The sequence below is a fragment of the Sapajus apella genome, unplaced genomic scaffold (genome assembly GCF_009761245.1).
Source record: "Sapajus apella isolate SASKATOON/1434 unplaced genomic scaffold, GSC_monkey_1.0 scaffold117, whole genome shotgun sequence".
Taxonomy (NCBI): Eukaryota; Metazoa; Chordata; class Mammalia; order Primates; family Cebidae; genus Sapajus; species Sapajus apella.
Genome location: NW_022437057.1, coordinates 260039 through 280976, shown reverse-complemented (window position 1 = coordinate 280976; position 20938 = coordinate 260039). Strand labels below are relative to the sequence as shown.

At 42.3% G+C, this 20938-nt stretch overlaps 1 protein-coding gene across 3 annotated transcripts in view; it reads right to left on the bottom strand.

The window, feature by feature from the left end:
• Window positions 1-1287: 1287 nt before the first annotated feature.
• GABRP (gamma-aminobutyric acid type A receptor subunit pi) overlaps window positions 1288-20938 on the bottom strand; it is a 28764-nt gene continuing 9113 nt past the window's right edge. For 2 of the 3 annotated variants that reach the window (XM_032260325.1, XM_032260326.1), the window contains exons 4-10: window positions 18893-18960; window positions 17476-17693; window positions 15358-15440; window positions 9088-9225; window positions 5529-5681; window positions 4538-4725; window positions 1288-2352 (exon numbers count right to left, since the gene is read on the bottom strand). In XM_032260325.1, coding sequence (XP_032116216.1) covers window positions 2050-2352; window positions 4538-4725; window positions 5529-5681; window positions 9088-9225; window positions 15358-15440; window positions 17476-17693; window positions 18893-18960 — 1151 coding nt within the window. In that variant the 3' untranslated portion in view covers window positions 1288-2049. The remainder of the gene's footprint in view (window positions 2353-4537; window positions 4726-5528; window positions 5682-9087; window positions 9226-15357; window positions 15441-17475; window positions 17694-18892; window positions 18961-20938) is intronic. The other variant, XM_032260327.1, reaches the window with a different exon arrangement.

Genomic DNA, 20938 nt, shown 5'->3' with positions numbered 1-20938 from the left:
GACCAGGATGGTCTCGATCTCTTGACCTCGTGATCCACCCGCCTCGGCCTCCCAAAGTGCTGGGATTACAGGCTTGAGACACCGCGCCCGGCTAATTTTGTATTTTTAGTAGAGATGGGGTTTCATCATGTTGGCTTGGCTGGTCTCGAAATCCTGACCCCATGATTTGCCTGCCTTGGCCTCCCAAAGTGCTGGGATTACAGGCATGAGCCACCGTGCCTGGCCTAAGCTTTTTTTTTTTTAATCACAAATATGATTGAATCATACAACTACAGTTCACCTTATTTATTTATTTTATTATACTTTAAGTTCTGGGGTACATGTGCAGAACGTGCAGGTTTGTTACATAGTTATACACGTGCCATGGTGGTGTGCTCTATCTATCACACATTTCACCTTTTTAAACCAGCCCTCCCATTCCCATTAGAAACATTCTGTTTAAAAAAATCAGGTGATTAAAGTCATAGAAACTGAACTGTGAGAAGTATAATGGGAAAGGAATGAGAATCTGTGGATATAGGGAGTTACAGAAGAGGAATCATCTTTTAGAGCCGTGGTTTATTTCTGAAAGGAAGGGTAAAGCCATGAATTAATTAGAACAGGAAGTTAAGAAATTAAAGATGGCAAGATTGTCGAAAATAACTGAGGCTGAGCTGGAAGCCTTTACCCTGGCACACTTTTGGTGCTGTTGGCTGAGCCTGGCCAAAGAGCAGGGAGTGATGCACGTGTGTGCTTCTTATGAGGCTGTCTGGATTTGGAGAGGACAGCTCACCCGCAACCTGAACACAGGTTCTGTAACATATCTCATTGTTACTCAGAAAGTTTGGTACTCAGGTCCGGCATGCTCCTGCTCACGCAGGGTAAGCCACTCAGAGTAGACCAGCTGGAAGGATCAGGGATCTGAGCAAAGCCAAGCTTACTTAAGCTAAGCCACTTGTTCCTGGGTCATGCAGTTTGTTTTCTAATAAGCATCATTTCTGATCATTAGAGCAAAAGGATGAATGCTCCTCTTAGAATGACATAGGGGATCTACCACTGGGAACGTGTTGCTCAGTGTTAGAGCAGCAGCAATGACAGAATGACAGCGAGTCCCTGAGTCAAACCAGCACATTTAGCACCCCATCCGTATGTGAATAAAGACAGCTTGAAAATGGACTCGATTCTGCAAGCCTTCATGACAACAGCCCATATTAAGACTTCTAGAATAAGTAAAAAAAAAAAAAAATTCCATTTCCATCCATGACGTGGGAAAAGGGCTTTAGTATTGTTTAGGATGGATGTTGTTTAGGATGTATGTACGTATAATAATAAAATGATAAGATATATATAATGGGGGAATAAAGCTTCAGAGTCCCTCCAGTGTGGGGAATCCATTGTATCTTAGAACCAAGGGATTTATTTAGATTATTGATCTACTCTTTCTTCACTTACATGTGAATTTTCAATGATAGAACTTATTGGAAGTTGGGGATAATTCTGTTGTGGTATTAAATAATATTCATTATTTAAAAACTCATCTTGGTATTGAGTTAGTGCACTGAAATCCAGTGAATTGACATAAGCCCATATTTCGTTTTAACCAGAAACAAAAACTAGAAAATGTTACTCCCTAAATAGGTAACCATGTATTTTACAAGCACTGCAGATATTTAGTAAATAACATGTATGATTACTTTAGAAACAACTTTTGACACTTGAGGGTTACCCAATGGTCTCCTTTCCAGTCTTTATATGAGGTAAATGCAAACCAGGGAGCCACCGAGTAAATAGCCCTGAGTACATTTGTAATCTTGGGCTCCATGGGGATGTCTTTGGTTAAAACGAAAGAGGAATGGACTGATATTTCTATTACAAGATCCTGTAATGCTAGGACTTCTACACAGCTTAGAACAATGGTTGGGGGTCCATCCTTTGAACAGAAAGGCCCAAATATTATTTTAGTCACTTGTAGCACCATTGAATGTGGGTGCACACTTGGCCTACAATACCATTTACATCATTATCTTGTCCTGTTGAAGACCTATTGCATGCAAGAAATTTACCATCAAGTCAAAAATACATGTAGTATGCCCAGTAAAATACATTGGCTAGCATAAAAATCAAAGGGAACAGTAGTTTGGAATACCGATCAACATTACTGGGATTTTGAATCGTGAAATAATCAACGATTCTGCCCATCTTTTCTCGGAAGACAAACTTGAACTTGTCTCTGGTTTTCATTGTCAAGTCACTGTAGTCAACCTTGTCGCTGGAAATTTCAATGCTGGCAAAGCTGATCTTTCGTTTAAAGCTGGAGATGGAGCTGTTGATGATGTTAGTAATACTGACTTCTTCCACTGCCTTCGTTGTCCCCTAGTTCATAGACAATGACGTTAGCTTAAAAGACTTGACTCAGCAAAATAAATAAGTAGGTAATGAGCTAATAAAAGGTTAGAGGCCTAAGTATAGAATAATTAGGCTTAATAGAGAGTGGCATTGAGTGCTTCAGAAACTGGCCAATAAGCCAGACTTGGAGTCCTGTTACTCTGTTTGGAGACATTTATTTGTAAGTCACCAGCATGTGCAACAGAAGGAGTAACCATGACCCACTGTGGATATGCTGAGCAGTGTACCAGATGCGAAATGTCCAGGCTTTGAAGTTAGCGAACCTGGGTTCAATTCCATTCGGCCTGTCACTATCGTGAAACTTTAGTCACCTCAATCCCTATAAGACTTGATTTCCTTGCCTGCCAAATGGTGATGGATGTTACCATCTTGAGACTGATGGGAAGAGCAAATGGTAAAAAATGGAAAGCATCTGGGAGGTGTTTGATGAATTCAGTCCTATTCCAGGGAGAAGGGAGTAACTGATTCTGAGAGAAGATAGAAATCAGCTGTGTCTTAAAGGCTTTGTCACAAAAGCAGAAATAGTGATGCTCCTTGCAATTGCAAGGAGTTGTCATTCTCCAGCATGGCTGGGGTCAACTCTCAAGAATGTGAGAGTGTAGTGAAGTCAGAGAGGGTGCGGTTTGGACCCTTGGCCCGGCCACTTGCTAGGTGTGGGGTCTTATGGGAGTTACCATATCACTGTATAGGACAATGAAATGAGTACCATTATGATCCCAATTTTACTCTTGAGAAATCTGCCACATCAGGGAGTGGCAGATTTCTCAAGAGTAAAATTGGGATCATAATGGTACTCATTTCATCTGGTTGTTAGATGAACTAAAGGAGATGTTGATGGGTGTTTAGGTCACAGTGAGTACTTTGTAGTGCAGCGATTATCATATACACAGCAAAATAAGGACTTTCTGGTGTCGTCAGAGGAGGCTGTCCTTATTTCACCAATCTCCATTTTGCCAATCTAGCAAATCAAGATTTTTTTGGGGGGTGGGGAGGTAATTCAACTTCCTTCCTTCCTCATAAGGAAGCAAAAGAAATGCAAGCCACGTTCCTCTTTGGCTGGCACACAGGGTCGTTTGCCTTTGGTGCTTGGATGACATGACTGTGAAACACTGCTCACAGTAGCCAAACATAAGGGAAAAAGCAGATGGGTCTTTGGGTCATTCTGATTTCCCGTTCTTCACTATTAGACCCTTTAGCACTTTGCTAAAGGTGGGCACCTCTTCTTAACTGGATCCCTATCATTTTCTTGCTTGTTAGCATGAGCGTTAGTATGCCAATATCCATCAAATTTGGCTTCCACGTAACACTAGGGGTCCATGGACCTGTAAAGAGTGGTAGTTAAGAGCATGGTCCAATGCCCATTGCAAGTGAAAATAACGAATAAGTGCCAGACTTTAACACCAAGTAGGTTTAAGTTGGAATCCCGGCTCTACCTGTTACTATCTGTATCCCCTGGGGTAAGTCCCTTTCCCTTCTTGTTCTCAGATTTCATAAATTTAAAAAGGGAGATAACCTTATTGGGTTCTTATGTGCATTTAAAATGATATAATACTTGGGAAAGGCTTGTTACTGTATCTGGCACATGTAAATGCTTGACAAATAATGGTCATTATTACTATTTAGAGAGCTGGACTACAGTGTTCCACTGCTAAACCAAATAATGGCAGTTTTTCTCAATTAGCAGAAAAATATGCTAACCAAGAAATTTGTCACAATCTAATATTTTCCGCACATTTTTTCAGTAAACCATTACTTGTACAATTTAAGAATATAATAATGCAACAAAAGAATTAAATAGTAAATATATATTAATCTGAAACTTGCAAGCAGCTGATCATGTTTTGTTTTGTTTCATATTGGATTCTTCATGGATGCTTGCTCCCATGGTTGTGATTTTATGCTGCATACAGATAACACATTTTCTGCTGGAAAATTGAACATATTAATATCTCATTATATTTGGTCAAAAGAATGGTCTTTTTCAAGGGGCACCATGACTTCCAGCTGCTCCCATCTGAATGAGGATAAGACTCACTGGAGCACAGGGAATCACTGGGGGTGGGTGGGGAAAGGAGCCAGGTCCAGGCCACGTCCACAGAGCCAGCACACGGCACCAGTGATGGATCATACACAGGGCCCTCAAGACTCTTACCCTATCTTTGGCTGCCATCTGCTGTAAGGAAGTGTAGTGAGCAACTGCGTATTCCAGCAAGGCCCCAAACACAAAGCTAAAGCAGATCCCCAGGTACACATCGATGGCCTTTATGAAGCAGTTGGTGTTGGGAAGAGAAGTGCGGGACCCGATCATCAGTGTGGTCATTGATAACACGGTCGTCACTCCTGGGAAAACAGGCAGGGAATGTTCCTACAAAGTGACTGGTTAGCCCTTCACCATAGCCTGGCAGAGTGTCCCCATTCAAAACTGGCAGGTTAAGGACAAGACCCAGAAATGGAATGCATCTCATTTTGAAAAGTCTGTGACCTTCTAGAATAGGGTTGATTTGTTCATTTTGTACAAAAATGAGTGATGTGGTTTTTAAAAAAATATTTCACATTCTGTCTTCTCCTGGGAGGGTGTGGTCAGTTTGCAAAATAACTGACAATAAGACCATCTAAGCACAATGATCCCTCACTTGTCACTGTAAAACATAAGTTTAAAAATGTACCACTCCTGTCAGGGTGTGGTGACTCACCCCTATAATCACAGGCTAAGGTGAGTGGATCATTCACTTGAGGTCAGGAGTTCGGGACCAGCCTGGGCAACATGGTGAAACCCCATCTCTACTAAAAATACAAAAATAAGCCAGGCATGATGGTGCACGCCTGTAGTCCCAGCTACCAGGGAGGCTGAGGCAGGAGAATCGCTTGAACCTGGAAGGTGGTTGCAGTGAGCTGAGATGGAACCACTACACTCCAGTCTGGGTGACAAGAGTGAAATTCCATCACAACAACAACAACAACAACAACAGCAACACTACTCCTGAAGTAATCTGTTTCTGCCTCTTTCTTTCTCTGTAGAAGAATCTCCCAAGAAACTAACTCTTGGAACTGCCTTAGGAATGTCAATGAAGACAATGGTAAAAGGAAAAAAAAGTAAGTACCTGATAAGCCAGTTCTTAGAAATCTCCTGTTGGACTGCTTACCAATGCAGGTTCTTGCAGGCACTGAATCGAGGGAGATCCAAAATGAAACCCAGGACAACACCACCAGGAAAGTGGAAGGAACGTAGGTTTCCAAAATGAAATACAGAACATTCCTCCGAAGCTCAAATTGTAAGACCAATCTAGTGTAATTTCCTGTTAGGGTAAACAATGGATAGGAAATCATGTCTGTTCATGTAGCAAGTGGTTTCTCTACGGGATGCTTAACTCAACTATATGCACATTAGGCCCTCTGTCATTGATCAAAATCTAGTTATGTATGAGCTGTCATTATGATTTCCACAGGAGACATTGCTGTTGCACTGAATGGCATTTATAGGGGCTCTGCTCCCAGTCAGGTCTATCTTGGGCTTTTCTGTAACATAGTATTCCTACAGCAGTGCAATCAATACTGGTTTTCTTGATGTCTGCCTCACTAGACAGCAAGTCCCTTGGGGGCAAACACTGAATCTTTCAGTTCTGCACTCACAAAGTAGTTGTTCAATAAATACCTATCTAATGAAGATTACCTGGGACCATCTGTTTCTCAAGGAATGCTATGGAGTAGACCTAATGGACCTGTTAAATATAAATGAATTTTTGATGATTTCAGAGGCACCCCAGATTTTACACTACTTCAGGGCCATCCTTAGGAAACTAGCAGTGTATTCTAGATGTGGGAAAGGCATGTGATGGAGGGCTATCATTAGCAGAATTCTGTGTGGAAAATAGGCTACTGTAGCACACATATATCCATGGGTTAGAGTCCCATCTCAAGCTCTGGTCCTGCTGTGCTTCTGTTATGGGGAGGTGAGCAGTAGTGGCCAGCATTGGGGTCGATGGAGGAACGAAGAGGTTATTAACCTCTGGGAACAGGAAAAGTCTGGCTTAGATGGCACTGGGGAAAAACAGGTTAGTGAATGGGATCTGCTCCAACCTCCTGTCATCCCCAAATTAAAGCCTAAAATTAGAAATTATGCCATTTGGGCCAGGCGCGGTGGCTCAAGCCTGTAATCCCAGCACTTTGGGAGGCCGAGGCGGGTGGATCACGAGGTCAAGAGATCGAGACCATCCTGGTCAACATGGTGAAATCCCGTCTCTACTAAAAATACAAAAAAAATTAGCTGGGCATGGTGGTGCGTGCCTGTAATCCCAGCTACTCAGGAGGCTGAGGCAGGAGAATTGCCTGAACCCGGGAGGCGGAGGTTGCAGTGAGTCAAGATGGCACCATTGCACTCCAGCCTGGGTAACATGAGTGAAACTCTGTCTCAAAAAAAAAAAAAAAAAAAAAAAAAAAAAAAAAGAAATTATGCCATTAATTAGCTAAACAACAGATATGCCTGGAGAAATATAGTAGAGAATAAAAATATGTACTTTTAGAGCTTGATGGGACCCTAGAGATTACTTATTATTTTACTTTATGGATGGGTAAATTGAGACACAGGGAGTTTTAGTGATTTGAAAAGGACCTTGAGTTGATGTTAGAAGAAAGAATAAAAACCAGGTCTTTTGCCCATTGGACCAGGGGTGTTTTATCAGTCTATGCTGCCTGCTTTATTTCCTTGATTTTGGAAGTCAGTGTTTTAAAAACAAACAAGCAAACCTTAGAATCAATATTTGACTAAATAATGACCCTCTTTAGTACGTAAAGTGGATCTTTTGTGCCTAAAGAGAGTCATTACGTGCTACATGAGATTAAATAATTTTGAAAACTGAAGCCGTTTTTTCATATGAACTCAACTTGGGAATCCAGTTTTGATAAACTATGACAGCATAGCCCTAATTTACAAACTTGTCTTTAAAGTGTATTTATTTGCCCATTATAAAAATAATACATGATAATTATTTAAAATTTGGAAAATAAGATCAGGCTTGGTGGCTCATGTCTGTAATCCCAGCACTTTGGGAGGCTAAGGCAGGCGAATTGCTGGAGCTCAAGAGTTCAAGACCAACTTGGGAAACATGGTGAAACCTCATCTCTACAAAAAATACAAAAAATTACCCAGGAGTGATTGTACACACCTGTAGTCCCAGCTACCAGGGAGACTGAGGTGGACGGATCACTTGAGGCCAGAAGGTGGAGGTTGCAGTGAGCTGAGATTGTGCCACTGTACTCCAGCCTAGGAGACACTAGAGTGAGACACTATCTCGAAAAAGAAAAAAAAAAAAAAGAAGAATGAAAACAAAAATTTGGAAAATAAAAAAATTGGGGGAAATCATCTTTCCTTCCATTCAAGTCTTTTCTCTATGCATATCCTTTAATTTCTAATTTTCATGTAGCTATGATCTTGGTGTGACATATGATTTTTAATGTTATCTAGGCTCAACTAAAATACACAGTAGGCTGGGTGCAGTGGCTCACGCCTGTAATCCCAGCATTTTGGGAGGCCAAGGTGGGCGGATCACTTAAGGCCAGGAGTTTGAGATCAGCCTGGCCAATATGACAAAACCCCATCTCTACCAAAAATACAAAAATTAGCCAGGCGTAGTGGAGCATGCCTGTAATCCCAGCTACTCAGGAGGATGAAGCGCAAGAATTCCTTGAAACTGGGAGGCGAAGGTTGCAGTGAGCTGAGATCACGCCATTGCACTCCAGCGTGGGCAACAAAGTAAGACTCTATCTCAAATAAATAAATAAATATAATAAAACACACAGTAATTTGTTAGGGTGCAAATATTGATGAGACTAAGCGTTCTTAATATTATCATAAGGAAGTGAGAAGAAAATGCCAGCTGCTTATATATAACATCACATCTTTCAAAAAATATCTATCTAAACTCACCAAAGACCAAGAGATGCATTTCTGGTAAATGAAATGAATAAATAATACTTACTGCCACCTTTGCAATAATTAGGGTGGTCGTGCTCTTGTTGGGCATTGCTGCTGTCTTCTACATCTTTGAGCTGTATTCTTATTTGTACTCTTCAGTGTCAGAGAACCAGTGCTCCAGTTAGAAACAGGAATAAATTTTATGCATGGGGGAGGCATGGAATTTAAGCAATCATTAGAAAATATCTGGAGGTACATAGTGCAAGGCTTCAGAGCTGGTTCAGAGGTCTGTTCCTCAGTGGACCATTTTAATACTGTGTGTGGAGCAGGTGGAATTGCTCAGCCCAAATTCTACTGTCCCGCTCCACTGCATCCCGCAGAGGTAAAGTGAGAAGATGATATTTCTGACTCAGAGAGCAAACCTACACCTTGGCTCACTTATTTTTTTTTTTTTTTCCGAGACGGAGTTTCGCTCTTGTTACCCAGGCTGGAGTGCAATGGCGCGATCTCGGCTCACCGCAACCTCCGCCTCCTGGGTTCAGGCAATTCTCCTGCCTCAGCCTCCTGAGTAGATGGAATTACAGGCACGCACCACCATGCCCAGCTAATTTTTTGTAGTTTTAGTAGAGACGGGGTTTCACCATGTTGACCAGGATGGTCTCGATCTCTTGACCTCGTGATCCACCCGCCTCGGCCTCCCAAAGTGCTGGGATTACAGGCTTGAGCCACCGCGCCCGGCTACTTATTTTTATTTCATACAGTTTGTCACATGTATGTGACATGTTTGTTACCTGTCTCCTGCTGCGATCTGGTGACTAAGGTGAAATACCGCTGTATGGTGTACTGAGCAAGCCGCAGGTGTTCCAGCCCACGCACAGAGTCGTTCCCTCTCAGCCAGGTGAACTCGACGTCATTTCCATCATAGCCCCCTGGCAAATAAAATGGAGGCCTGGTCAGTGCAAGGGTGTTCCAGATTGAACTGGTCTGGAAAATGCTATAATGTGGAAACAGCATGAGCTCTTTCTTCATGGTGATAAGTCCAAGAACAATCCCATGCAAAACGTGTCATGATTTCTCAAGTGTAATTGCAATGTCTGCTCTGAATGAAGTGACCTTCCAGGACGATTTGCCATCAGTTGAGAACTGGTCCTGTGTTAGGTGTATTGTGTAGATCTGGTGGATGATAAGTCATTAGACGTGGCCTCCCTCATTATTTAAATTATATTTATTAAGCACATATCTGTGAACATGCAAAGATACTGCCTTTCAAGATTGTATAATAGCTCTGATGATATTTTCAGGAACTTAAGAACTAATCTGTTCATATTTCCATATTGGCATAAATACAAAACCAAAAAACCTGCTTTATTAAAGTCTGTAAATATGTATATTAGATAAATCTCAAAGTAGTTTAATTAATATAGTTGATAATAGTAACAAGAGTTACCTTTTGAATATTTATAGGTACTTCACACATTATGTCATTAATGTTCTTGTAAACTTGCAAGTTAGCCATTTCTATATTTCTTCAGTTCTAAGATGGACATTTCTTTACATTTTATGAAATTGAAATGGATGTTTCAATTGATTTATATATATATATATAATATACATAATAGTGTTTAAACATATTTGTATATATAGCAGAGCTTATACTTTTTCCTAAAATGTGATTATTCAATAAGTGCTGTTCCATAGAACAAAGTAACTATAATGATTTTCCCGCATTATTCTTGAAAACTCTCATATTCAGAGGGGTGGAATAACTTTCTCAGGATAACAAAGCGAGCAAGATACAAAGTGACCTTAGAAAAATTTAATCCCAAATCTATGAGTGATGATGACAATATCTAACATTTAATAAGCAATTGCATTTCCAAGTGCTTTACAACACTATCATCTCATTTAACCCTCACTCTATCTCTTTAAGAAGATATATGAATGGTTCGTAAGCAAACAAAAAGATGCTCAGCATCACTGGTCATTAGAGAAATGCAAATCAAAACCACAAGAAAACACCTCACACCCATTAGAATGGCAGCAGTAAGAAAGACAGACAATAACAAAGGCCAGCACGTGGAGAAGCGGGAATGCTAGCTAGCGGGAATGTAAAGTAGTACAACCACTTTGGGAAACAGTAACAGGGTGATAATTTCTTAAAAGCTTAAATCTAAATTTGCCATTTGACCCAGCATTCCACTCCTAGGTACCTGTCCAAGAGAAATGAAATCATGTCCACACAAAGAGTGGCACACCAGTGTTCACAGTAGTACTCATAATAACCAAAAGGTGGAAACCGAATGTCCATCAACTGATGAATCAATAAAGAAAATGTGATATATATATATATCTCACATGAAAAAAATATATATATGCATACAAAGAAATAAGTACTCAGTAATAAAAAGGAATGAAGCACTGATGCATGCCATAACATGTGTGAACCTCAAAAACATGCTAAGTGAAAGAAACCAGATGCATAAGACCACATAGGGCTAGGCGTGGTGGCTCCTGCCTGTAATCCCAGCATTTTGGGAGGCTGAGGCAGGTGAATCACCTGAGGTCAGGAGTTTGAGACCAGCCTGACCAACATGGTGAAACCCTGTCTCTACTAAAAGTACAAAAATTAGCTGGGTGGGGCAGCACGTGCCAACTACTGGGGATGCTGAGGTAGGAGAATCACTTGAACCTGGGAGGTGGAGGTTGCAGTGAGCCTAGATCATGCCATTGCACTCTAGCCTGAGCAACAAGAGCAAAACTCTATCTCAAACAACAACAACAACAGAAAACCACATAGTGCGTGATTCCATTTATATAATATCAAGAAAGGGCAAATTCAACAGACAGGAAGTAGGTTAGTCATTGCCTGGGAGCTGGTGTTGGGGAAGGGGCGTGGCTACAGAGGGGTACAAGGGGTGTCTTTGGGGAAATTAAAATATTCTAACGATGGCATATGGTGATAGTTGCACTACTTGGAAATGTACTAAAAATCCTTGACTTGGACGCTTAAAATAGGTGAACTTTATGGTATATAAGTTATACCTCAATAAAGCTGTTAAAAAACAACTCTGAGTCAGATACTATTATCCTTCCCACTTTACTGATAGGAAACTGAGATCCAGAGACATTGGTTACTTACCTGGAGTCACAGGGCTAGTGATGGCAAAACCCAGTGACTTCAGTACTTGTGATCTTAAACACAAAACTATAAGCCTACCAGGAAATGTGATGCCAGTGTTGGAACGAACATTTTGTTAAGTCTCACTGTATGGTATCCATTGTCTAGCAAGGTTTATCTCTCTCTCCCCAGGGAAGAGAAATATAGTCATGAACTCTTAGGGAATTTCCAGGTAAAAATTATCAGTGGACTTTCCCTTGGAAGCATCCAAACATGTACTAAAGCCAGCTGTCTAAATACGGCTACCATCCCACATTAAAAAAAAGAAAAAAAATCTATGAAAGTGGGTAGTACAAACTTCTACCCGGACCCTCTGCCTTTACAACTAGTAAATGCTTACAACCATTACATTATGGTCTCTCTGTCCCTGGGTGAATAAGGAAAACTGTGGGATGGTGTCAGTTCTTTTCTAGAGATGGCACTTTGAAAAAAACCCATAGTGAGGTTTCTGTACCCAAACACTGCTAATAAACATGCAGAGAAAGCTCCCTCTGCTCACTGGGGATATTTATGAAACAGAGGCTGAAGTTTCCAGGAGAATCTCTCACTTGGGATTTGAGATGAGCCCAGCCATGATATACGAAGGGTAATTGCTTTTTCCATGTGGGACTGAAAATGAGTTCTCTTTTTGATAACCTCAAGTTTTTTCTGCCACCAAACAGCTGTATTGCTTCAAGAAGTTTCTGCATGCATTTAATCAATAAGATAATTAATCTGTTTGTCTGAGTCTTTAATTAAATGTCCGCTTCTGAAAAATGGCTTCTGCCTCATAATGGTTGTGCTTCTCAGATGTTGCCCGCTTGTGACCTTACGTAAGGAGTGTCCACTGCTCTCACAACTTGACCATCCTTCCTCCCTTCACACACAAGCCCTGCCTGACGCCTTAATAAATCATAGCTGCAGTGTTGTTTGACTATCACAGGTGCCCACGTTTGGCTGGCATTTTGGAGTGGTTTACTAAGAGACAATGGGGATTACTTAACAACACTAGGGAGTTCATTCATCACACATCAACTTAGAGTTAAAACCTCATTCTTCATCACAGGCAAATCCCCAGATTATAGCTTAGGTGCCCATTTACTGGCATGATTGTATGAGCTTCATATCTATCAAGCAATTTCTTTTAAAAGTTGGAATCACGAGTGATAAATGTCAAGGATGGTTTTGCATATTTGCCATTTCTTCTGCTGTGTTCCTTCTTGTACATAATCTGCATCTTAGCAGATTCTGAGTCTTACTCCTTGTCCTCTTGGTGCATTCTGGCTGATCCCCTATGTCTTATTCCAAATGACACTTTCCCTAGGAAAACTCTGACACCCCATTACTTTTCATTGTTGTAACTCATTTTGTTATAATTATTTAAAATCCCATACCCTCTACTGGACTGTAGAGTTCTTGAAGACTGGAACATTGCTTTTTTTTTTTTTTTTTTTTTTTTTAATTTTTTGAGACAGAGTCTCGCCCTGTCATCCAGGCTGGAATGCAGTGGCACAATCTTGGCTCACTGCAACATCTGCCTCCTGGATTCAAACAATTCTCCTGCCTCAGCCTCCCAAATAGCTGGGATTACGGGCACCTGTCACTGTGCCTGGCTAATTTTTTTGTATTTTTAGTACAGACAGGTTTTCACCATGTTAGCCAGGCTGGTCTCAAACTCCTGACCTCATGATTCACCAGCCTCGGACTCCCAAAGTTCTGGGATTACAGGCATGAGCCACTGCGCCACACCCATTGCTTTTGTCCGTGCGTTGCAAATATCTACCGCAGTACCTCAGGTAGAATAGTCATTTAATGGTTGAATGGATGTATTGAATGTATTTAAATGAGGATATACAGATGGAACCCAACCAGCCATCCAGACTGGCTGGAGACTTTAGTGGGACAATATATAAAACTGAAGTGTTAAAATGAGAAGAAAGACTTTCCTTAGCATACACAGAAAGGACTATACGTCTGGGACCACTGTGTGGTAATCAGATTGCAATTCAGTTGAACATTCTGGCAGGATTTGGGGAATCCAACAAAAGCATCACATGGTGACTCAATTTGGGGAACAATGATGATAATAAATGGACACTGGAGAAACTGGAAAGGAGTTATTAAAAGATTTTCATTATCCCCATATTACTGTTTAAAAGCATTTTATGTATACTCAGGAAAAATAAGCAGCTCAGATCACTAACAAACCACGGGAACAAACTCCCTATGTGACTCTCCAGCTCAGTGGAAAGGCTACTAGAGTTCAGGGAACTTTGGACCTTGGGCCGATTCTACCTGGGTTCAAGTCCCAGTGTGGCTACTTAACTTTCCCTTGGGAAAATTACCAATCCTAATGAGCCTCAATTTCTCTATCTGAAAGATGGGAAAAACAAAATATATCTCTCAGGGTTGTTTGGAAGGTTTCTAGTATAGTGCCAGACATGGATTAAGCCATTGGTAAGTGGATGCTGCAGTACTTATTGGGAAAATAATTTTTATTACTTTTTTTTTCTTTTTGAGATGGAGTGTCGCTCTTGTTGCCCAGGCTGGAGTGCAGTGGCATGATCTTGGCTCATTGCAACCTCCACCTCCCAGGTTCAAGTGATTCTCCTGCCTCGGCCTCCCAAGTGGCTGAGATTACAGACATGGGCTACCATACCCAGCTAATTTTTGTATTTTTAGTAGAGATGGAGCTTTACCATGTTGGCCAGGCTGGTCTTGAACTCCTGACCTCAATTGATCCATCCATCTTGGCCTCCCAAAGTTCTGGGATTACAGGCGTAAGCCACTGTGCCCGGCCCATTTATTACTATTATTATTACTATTATTGTTAATAAAAAAGTTGTTTGGTCAAGGAGACTGGGGCAACAGCAGACTGAGGCCATAAAGCACATTTTGTTGCCTTCTCCGGGAAGTCTTTCCCCACTAGCCTCTCTACCTCCTTTGCAATGGAGAGTGAGGTTTTTCTTGTTATCACAGTGCTTTGCATAGAAAAAAAGAAAAAATAAAGCCTTTGAGGCTTTCTAGACTTAAAAAGGTAGCCTTGAACATATTTGCTGACAAACAAAGAGTATATTGATGAAAATTCCATGACTTTTTTCATCAGCTTCTACAGGGACCTGTGGCTGATTTGATCTTAGAGAGTAAGGGCGGGTGGGTGGCAAAGGACATGGCCGTAGAACTCATCTGGAATTATAGACCCTTTGAGAGTTCGTAGCCAAATGGAGGACATAAATTAAATGTTAAAAGTTTTGGTCTCAGGGGCTAGTGTAGATTTGTTGTTACCAAAATGTTTTTTATAAAATGATTGTCCCATAAAACACTCATGAAAGCAGATTCCATGGTTTAAAACGTTTGAGAAGTGCTACCACTCCTTCTTGGAATTTCACGTGGAAGTAGCTTATTAGAGTCTGTTAAAAGCTCTGCAGCAAAGAAGACTGTTAATACTTCAGGCTTTATGAGTCATCTGGTGTCTATCACAAATACTCAACTCTGGCTCTGCAGTGCAAAAGTAGCCATAGACAATACGTAAGTGCATGGGCGTGACTGTGCTTTAGTAAAACTTCCTTTGCAGAAACAGGTGATGGGCTGGATTTGGCAACGGGCTGTTGTTTGCTGACCCCTGGCCTAGACCACCAACTACTTTAAAGAATTTCCTTTGGTTTTCTTGTCCACTCACAGTAGAAGGTATGTGGTACTAATGCATAATGGTTCTTCCCCAAAAATATTAGACATGTCTTTGAGAAGTCTCTAAATCCGTCTGGAAGCACAGTCAGAAGAGTTGAATCCACAGTGAATCAACATTAAGAAAAGAAAGGTCACTATGTATGAGATACTTTTCGTGAATACACAGACCTAAGTCACCCAGGAAATCATCTCAGGAGTCTGTAGAATGTGTACTTACAGCTTTCCAGCTGCAACTTGCATGTCTGTGTGTCCATGGGGTATTTAGACAGATCCATATTACATGCAACAGTTGTTGTGATCCTAAGAAGGAAAAATGGGTTCAAAAACAGTATTATGAGGGAGCTATAGAAAGTTCACATTCCCTTCCAAGGCCCACTCAAAGAGGACTTTCACTTGAATTCTTACAATGAACATGTAGCTTGGAGCCTGCATCTAAAGCATCCTTGAGGTTCTGTGTGCTAAAGAATGCCCATGAGGCTTGGTTAAAACTGGGTCTAGAGTGGAGGAGGTTGGAATGTTGGCCATTCAAGAGGCAAAACTTCTGAGGGTATCACAGAACAGATGGATGCAATGGCTCGAGATGCTTTAGCATCCAGTTTTTAAACTTAATCTTCGTGACAGACCTGTGTAAGCCCAGGACAGTGTTCACAGTCACTATTGTCGCCACTTGACAGCAGCTGTAGGGACTTGCATAGGCTCACATGGCTCTGAGTGGCAGAACTGAGGCTGGAGCCCAGGTTTCCTGGCTGTGCTCTTCTCACAAGACCCTGCCTCCTCATGGGAACCAGGATCCAGAGGCAGTGGGGGGTCCCAGGCACGTGGCTTTTGGGGCTTAACCCCAGAGATGTTCAATTAAAAGTCAGTTAAGCTCTCACGGTGGAGATTGCATTCGCCAGGCCTTTATCTTCCTTTATTCTTCAGTGTCATGCATTTTTTATTCAACACTCTTATTTATTAAGCACTGTGCTAGGTACTTGGTGGAAATGAAGGTGATTATAGAATGGTGCTTACCTCCAGGAAGCTCACACTCCCTTTAGGGAGACAGAGACTAACAATAGCTATGGTTTACTGAGTGCTTACTGAGAGCCAGTCCCTGGGCTGAGTGCTTTGCATGAATTACCCCTTTGAGAAGCTCTACTAGGTAGGAAATATATTAATTCTCATTTTACTGTTGATGAAACTGAGGCTCTGAAAGTCAGGTAACTTGCTTAAGGTCACAGAGCTGCTGAGGGACAGAGCAGGGACTTGTACCCAAATCTTTGTGATTCTAGAGCCAGGCTATTAAAACATCCCTCATTATTTGTAATCCTTACACAATATTGATTGTGCTGTGTGCCATAATATAGACAGGCACACATGTATACACAAATGCATGCACATGCCCACACACCCACACACACACATGTGCTGTGGGAACATGGAGAAGGGGGATGTTAATGATGCCTGGAATTGAGGTCAAAAGAGAAGTCTAGTTATGTTTCATGAAATAAGAATTGGGCTTTGAGGTGGTCTTTGCAAAAGTCAGTACAGTTGAGGCATGTCCAGAAATTCAGTTTATAGGTTAACTCAATCCTTGATTTATAACTTCAGACTCTCACTTAAGACTAAAGGTCAGCCCCATGAATTGGTTCCTGGTCACCTCCCCAAGGCCTCTGGGAGCTTTGGGTTTGTACAGTCCTTGCATAGGTAGGGATGAGTCCTGTCCGTCCATCCTGGCTCCATGAACTTGGGTGAAAGGAACTTCAGCTTCAGGGATTTGGGGAGAGGACAAAGGGGAGCCCATGGCTGCAGGTGGCAGAGGCTCTGGGGCACTGCACCTTGGTTTTCCGTACAAACATGACTCAGACAAGTAGAGCTGTGTTCAAGAGCTGCTGCAGCTCCATTGAGCCCCACGAAAGGAAAATTCCTTGCACGCACCTCTCTGTTGGCTCTTGCCGTTGCTTTTACTTCTTCCCTTGCTAACTTCCCTTTATCCTGTAAGACTCAGCTCAGAATCCTGTGAAAGCATCCTCTAACATTACCCCTAAACCACTCACCTACTCCCCAACCTGGGCCCCAGAACTAGGGACTTCCTTTGTTTCCAGGTCCATGTCCTTGAGGACAAGGCAATGTCTTATTCAGCTCTATCCTGTGTCCAGCATGGGGCTGGGCACAGAGAAGGGATTCGGTAGATGCTGAACTGAGAGAGGGACCTTCTATTATAGGGGCAAAGATCTAAGAAGGCATAGAACCTCACAGTGGCTCTTTGAGTTCTGGTCACAAGTATCCAAGACACATCTCCACGTTTTCTCCCAGCTGCTGCCCTCCCGCCCCGAGGTCACAGGTGTCTGCATACCTGAGGGCATAAAGGACCGTGCCATTGGAGAAGAGGCGGATAAGCCTGTTTCCCACAGTGACTTCATGGAGAAAGGACTTCTTGGACTCCACAATGTAAGTGTCTGGCACCCAGAGGAACTCCACGAGGCGAGCATCCAGAGTGAAGCTCTTGTTGCCTTCAAACAGCAGCCGCTGGTCCGTCCAGCGCTGTCGGAGGTATATGGTGGCTGTGTAGTCCTGGGAAGGGGAGGCCGGGTATGGAAATGGATAGGGGTGGAGGGTGAGAAAACCCCACCAAATAGGAGAAAAGTGGTCAAGCTTTACTCCGCCCCAACCTCCACTTAGAGCAAGAGTACACAGCCATTGGTGAATAAAGTTGCTACTCTTATTGCAATATGCCACCACTCAAGATTGGGGTAACTGGTAAGAAGTCATCTGCTGGGTAAATTACCCCAGTTATTTCAGTCTTGGGGTAGTGGCATATTGCAATAATAGAACAAATTGCCTCATTTATTCTAGATAATAGCTCCCACTGCCAAAAGGGAATCCCACGTTTGAGACTTTAACTTACTTGGCATGACAACTCACATTGCAGTAGATCACCAACGCTCCACCAAATTGCTGAAGTTCTTGGTGGGCTAAATGCTTAGGATGTCCACAGTTTATCTGGAATGCACAGCATGCCACTTGGCAAGCTGCCTTTAGTTTGCCCTTATCTTGAATGTGTGTGTGTATGGTTCTTTTTTTTTTGAGACAGAGTTTTACTCTTGTCATCGAGGCTGGAGTGCATTGGCACAATCTCAGCTCATTGCAACCTCCACCTCCCAGTTCAAGTGATTCTCCTGCCTCAACCTCCCAAGCAGCTGGGATTACAGGCATGCACCACCAAGCCTGGCTAATTTTGTATTTTTAGTAGAGATGGGGTGTCTCCATATTGGTCAGGCTGGTCTTGAACTCCCAACCTCAGGTGATCCACCTGCCTTGGCTTCTCAAAGTTTTGGGATTATAGACATGAACCACCATGCCTGGCCATTGAATGTGTTCTCTTAAGGGAGAGGGTCATTGCAGCAGTCAGCTGTCAGTTTTCCTCAGGTTGTCTCCCCCACTATAAAAGACCATGTGATCTACCGCCTTGCTTACTACACTTGTACTCCTTTCCCCAAATTTTATCCATCACCAAGTGTACCCACTTGATTCCCCGGTTTCTCTCCTCCTGGCCCTTGAATGGATCTTCTCCCTGATACTCAGAAAATCTGTTCTACAAGAGTCTTTCGTTGTCTTGAGTTTGGAGAAAACACTCCAGCTTCTGCCATTCTAAATAGAGGAGGGCCATGAGCCATTCTTTTTTTTTTTCTTTTTGAGTAGCTAGAAAGGGTATCCGCATTAAACACATGGACAGGGACTCCTTGGGTGGAGTACAAAGGAACAACACTTACCATGTTACTCTCTGAAATGCTGGAGATACTTGCAACGTCCAGAGTCAGCGCTATCTGAACTGGTTCTCCTAAGATGAACAAAACCCAAGACAGACATGGAAACACAAACATGAGATTTCCCAATACTACATTAGTGCATTCTAAAAAAGATTAAAATTATAAAAGTTGAGATTGCTTGATAGAAATATTTAAATAATCTATAAATATAAAGATTAAAATATAAATCTTTATATTTAAAATATAAAAATCTATAAATAAAAGTTAAATTTTTCTTATCCAATCTCAAGAGTAACCACTGTGTATGGTGTGCCTTCCTTTGGTATGAAAAATATGCACAAATACATAGGTATTTTAATACGTAAGAGAGACCACACTGCGTAATGAATGCATATTTTAAGGAACATAGTGCTGAGATATTAGCCACTTCTTACATGGAGGGCTTTTCCTATGGCATTTGCAAGGAACTAATCATTTAGAAAGTAACAGATTTTGGTAATCTGATTGTGCAGAGATGTCGTTTTTTCCCCCTTGGCTAAATAAATTTATCACAGGAGGCATTCAAGACCCATGGCTGAGCTTTTGCTGACCTCTGGACACTTTGCTTCTCTTCCTTCACTCTCCCGGAACTCTAAACAATTTAGAATTTCAGAACCTCTGCTCTTGGTCCAGTGCGCAGACTGCGGGGCCTCAATCCTGGAGGCTCAGCAGCCAGATTGAACTTCAGAGAGAGACAGTTCTATCTCTAGAGACTGAGGTGTCAGAGCTACCTTCAAGAAGCCAGGCCAGGCCAGGAAGTTGGCTCCTCTTTATGTGGAGATGTGGAATAATGTACCTAGGTCCCAGATCTGCCACCTCCCAGTTCTTTATTCCGGGAAAAGTTATCAAATCTTTCAGAGCTGCAGTTCTCTTACCTGTAATTGGAGATCATGTTGACCTCATAGGGTCAAGGAAAGGGTTGAAGGAGATTAGGCGTGTGACAGTGTCTTTGTGGCAGGGCAGCAATGGGGAATGTAAGAGAAGTGCCTGCCCAGCCGGACACCCTGAAGGTGTTCATCACTGGTTGTCTGTACAAAGCTCCCAGCATCATGTCCATCAGTCACATAATAATGGGCGCTCAATAAATGGCATTTCCTTCCCTTCCCTTCCCCCTCTCTTCCATAATCTTAGCTAATTTTGGAAAAGAGACAACTTTGTTCACTAGGCTAATAGATGCAATAGCATTCACTTGCAATAAAAAAGCCCCGGGGGTGCCTCCGGGGACTGTGATAATGGATTAACCAGGAAGAGGCCAGGCGGAATTCAAAAGAAGCTTAAAAACCTCTGATTGGTAGGAATAGGGCAAAGCAACATACTTACTCATCTAAGAAAACTAAGCCACGGGATATAGGTAGGAATTTGGAAATAAAAGTTAGAGCCAATGCAATTAAACAATACTTGAACGTTAATGTTGCTATCTGGTGGAAAAGGATGAGTTTTTTTTTTTTTTTTTTTGAGACAGGGTCTTGCTCTGTTGCCCAGCTGGAGTGCAGTGGCATGATCTCAGTTCACTGTAACCTCCGCCGCCTGGGGTTCAAGTGATTTCTCTGCCTCAGCCTCCCAAGTAGCTGAGATTACAGGTGCGCGCCACCACACCTGGCTAATTCTTTGTATTTTAGTAGAGACGGGATTTCATTATGTTGGCCAGGATGGTCTCAATCTCCTGACCTTGTGATCCGCCCACCTCAGCCTCCCAAAGTGCTGGGATTACAAGCATGAGCCACTGCGCTCCTTCAGGGCGAGATCTTTGAGGGCAGACCCTGAAAGGTGCTGAAGCGGTATGGTGCTAAGTGGCTTTCTACCCCTCCAGGCAGCAAAGTGCAGCTCTGAGACTGGAAGCCTGGAGTCAGAGAAAGGTGTATGAATTCCATTCAGGCCACTTAACGGCAAATTTCAAATCTCTCTGTGCTGAACTTTGTTTTCCTTTCTCCCTTCCTTCCTTCCTTCCTTCCTTCCTTCCTTCCTTCCTTCCTTCCTTCCTTCCCTCCCTCCCTCCCTCCCTCCCTCCCT